Consider the following 3,512-nt stretch of genomic DNA (forward strand, 5'->3'; position numbering starts at 1 on the left):
TTATATATATATATATATATATATATATATATATATATACACACACACACACATATTTAAAAAGGCCAAACTTCCTGTAATCTTCAGAAAGTACAAGGAAACTTCTGACTAGCGAGTATCAAAATTCTTCAAGTGTTGGTGCATAAGGTGCCAAGTAAAACTCTTTGTTCAAAAATAAGACCAGATTTTTACACATTCAGGCCAAATGCAAGATAATTTTTTTTTGTTGTTAAACTGAAGTTCTTATAAAAGAAGCAGCAGTTTTGCAAACTGCCATTTTTTCATCAAGAACCATTTCACAGGCTCCTCAGAGAAGGCCTTCTGAAAGTCCTGTTCACCTCAATTAGTTTCAGCTAAGTCAAAAAACTGACAAGTATAAGCAAAACAACCTCCCATACAACATCAGTTTAACTCACCTTCATCTCAAAGCAGACTTTGCCTTTAGAAACTCCATAGGAGGCTCTTCCTCCAGCCCAAAGGAAAGCAAAGCTTTCCATGGTCAGAGAGGAAGCACTAAACCGGTCTCTTGAGATTTTAAAATGCAGGTCACAGTTATCTGTTAACATAAAAATAATTGTTTACTCTTTTTATTACAAAATAAAGTACAGCTGTCCAATTTTATACATTAAGGTGATTTCAGCTTTCAAAGGTGATTTTCGAGACAAACTGTCAGAAAGTGCTCAGCATCTCTCAGAAGACCAGTGAACACAATGCCGAGATGGAGCTGCAGGCTGAAGCTCAGCCAAAAATCTTAAAAAAAGCCAGCTGACAAGAATAATTTTCAAGGTGCCACCCTCACTTCTGTCACCAAATTCCCTCTTTTTTCCATCTGCTTAAAAACCTGAATTTCATCTCATCTATTTGAAGCTTTTTTGTCAGTTACCTGAGGTATTTCCATCAATATAGAGCAAAGGAAACTGCATTGTGCTCTTTGCATTACTTGCTAGATAATTCTTTTTTTTCCCAAGTCTTCTTACCCGTCATGCCCAAACCTAATGGCATCTGATAAGTAAATAGGAACATAAGTATTTTTGTTTAAGTACTGAAAGCAGTACTGTCTTTAGTTAATATAGTAATTTAGCAAGTCCAATTAGATTAAGCCAATTAAAATAAAGTCAGTTAAGTCAAGTGCAGATAGGTTAAGCACACAGCATGTGGTAAGAGAACCTACTTCACCTAAGAAACATGATCAGCACTATGAATTCACCTATCACTCTTAAGAACTTAAGTGAATCTTTTGTTTTAACAGACATCTTCAGAGCTGAACACCATGAAACTTCAAATTAATCTTCCAGTAGGTTTCAAAAAGACAATGCAAAATGGTAAACATGAGGTGCAGGATACAGCACTTGAATTCCCCAGAGCAAGGAACCCATAGAAAAAACTCCAAACCTATTTGACTGTTACAAGAAAAGAGCAAAGAGAGCAAGCAGTGAGGAGTTCTGCCCTCGTATAAAATCTGCATGCTGCCCGAGTGCACTAAAATGCAGTCTTCCCTGTATTACTGGTAACTCTCACGCATGAGATCTTGTTTTGTTTGCATACAGCCATCCCCAGTTGGAACTACAGTATTTGTGATCCAAGTATTCTCATTACTACTTTGATTTGTTGTATGAAAACCACACAAAAATCATACAGACCAAATGCACCTGTGTAAGCTACTTTTAGAACAACAAGTGAGAACAGAATGAGAACAGAATTGGAAGTTACCGCTTCCATTTAAGACACAGGTAATAAAAAGCACTTAAGAGTGCTAAACCTCTTATATGTCTGGATCATTACGGTCCAGAAAAGAGGGTGTCAAGTTGTTACACAATTCGGCCTTAAAGCTATGTTTGATGCTGATCTCCATGCAGTCTTTCAACACTTTAAACCAAACCACAAACTTTTTCCAGCAACAAAACTTTTTACTAGAAATAATAATGAAAATGGGCTACTGCTCAGTTATTGGGAAAATCGGAAGCTCCCACAAAACTGACCACTCACTAGGTTAGTAGCTAGAAATTTGACATTTAGTTACCAAAATGTCAGGGATGGCATTTTCAGCAATTCACATGGTTGCAAACTCGTATCTCCTTCCATTTCAAAACATTTATAGGGGAAAAAAAAACACTTGGAACTACTAGAAAACACGCCAGATAATGCCAAAATTTAAGCTCTCCTTCTATGGTACTTCAATAGTAACATTTATAATCTGCCTCAAAACACCCTCACTGTTTGTAGGTATTTGTCAGCCTTTCCCCCCAAGCAGCTCTGCCATCCCACTTACACAAATCACTCCCCCACCTCAAACTCTCAGGCTGCATGAATGGGTCACTTTTCAGGAGGCCTTACCTGATTTTTTTGGTGACGTTTAAACAGAAAACATGAAAAAAACCCACTCCACTCGTCGGTACATATGTAGGGCCTCAGCAAGCTATGCAGGGAGCTCACTTCACATAATTTACTGCTGTAACCTCTTACACTATAGATAACTCTCAGAACTTTTTGAAGTGAAAAGCTTATGTGCTATATAATTAGTTTCTCAAGCTGTTTCCAGGGTGTTCTATGCTCACTTTACACTTGACCAAATTAGTTTCCATACTAGATTAGTGTTTTGGCCAAAACTCCTTCAGAAAACTGTGTATCATGGACTTCATGGGAAAATCAAGCTTATTACTGCTAACGTAAAGATCCATCTTTATATATCTTTTGTATATTGAAAATGGGTGGAAACATTTCTAATTGTTTAAGATTACTTGGTAATGACGGTCAAGGAATGTATTCACTCCACATTTCAGAAAGTGTGGTTTTAAGATAAAAAGTGTAACACCACATCTCTCCAGAGTAAAGGAAAGGACGTTTACTCACAAGTATCGAGACAAACCACTGTGTCATCAAAGTGTTCGTCTTCTTCTTCAACAGGTGGTTGAGGGGACTTGGCCCTGAACAAAACAAAAACAAACAAAAGATAATAAAGCTACATGTATTTTCAGGCTGTTAAAATAAGCATTTCTGTAATTTTCTCCTCAGTCACAAAAAGCTGCCCAGCATCAAGTTTATTTACCTGCTGTACTTATTTTCCTCAATGTATTCAAAATATCCACGGCCATGGTCTTCCCGTGGCCTCTTCACTCCCCTCTTTTTCTCACCAGGTTTTTGTTCCGTTTTAGCATCTCCTGCAATAGAATTAATGATATATTTTAATTCACAAAGCAACCCTTTCATTGGGAATAAAAGCCGGTTTCAACTTTAGAAACTCTAAGAACCTACAGCACGAGAAGAGCAATAGTATCCTAAAGAATTTCGATTTGTACCGAAAAATAAATATGACTCTCGAATTTTCTCAGAGAACTCAAAACTTGTCTGCTAAATCATTTCTGATCCGCGACAGAAGTGGCCCGTACACCACACAGCAGCTGGCAGTCCTCGCTGCTAAGATCCCCACAGAAAAGCCAGACCGCTCCCAAGCGGCGGTGGAGGGGGGAAAGAAATCGGACAAAAAAACCCCTCCCCCCGCCCGCCCCCCCTCC

General features: G+C 38.2%; 1 protein-coding gene across 1 annotated transcript in view; it reads right to left on the bottom strand.

Moving 5' to 3' along the window:
- HNRNPU (heterogeneous nuclear ribonucleoprotein U) overlaps window positions 1-3,512 on the bottom strand; it is a 19,114-nt gene that overhangs the window by 8,832 nt on the left and 6,770 nt on the right. Inside the window, exons 2-4 of the mRNA XM_026844822.1 lie at window positions 3,047-3,158; window positions 2,851-2,924; window positions 417-556 (exon numbers count right to left, since the gene is read on the bottom strand). Of these exons, the coding sequence (XP_026700623.1) occupies window positions 417-556; window positions 2,851-2,924; window positions 3,047-3,158 (326 nt within the window). The remainder of the gene's footprint in view (window positions 1-416; window positions 557-2,850; window positions 2,925-3,046; window positions 3,159-3,512) is intronic.

This window comes from Athene cunicularia, assembly GCF_003259725.1.
Source record: "Athene cunicularia isolate RWA chromosome 3 unlocalized genomic scaffold, athCun1 chr3_part1, whole genome shotgun sequence".
NCBI classification, from domain to species: domain Eukaryota; kingdom Metazoa; phylum Chordata; class Aves; order Strigiformes; family Strigidae; genus Athene; species Athene cunicularia.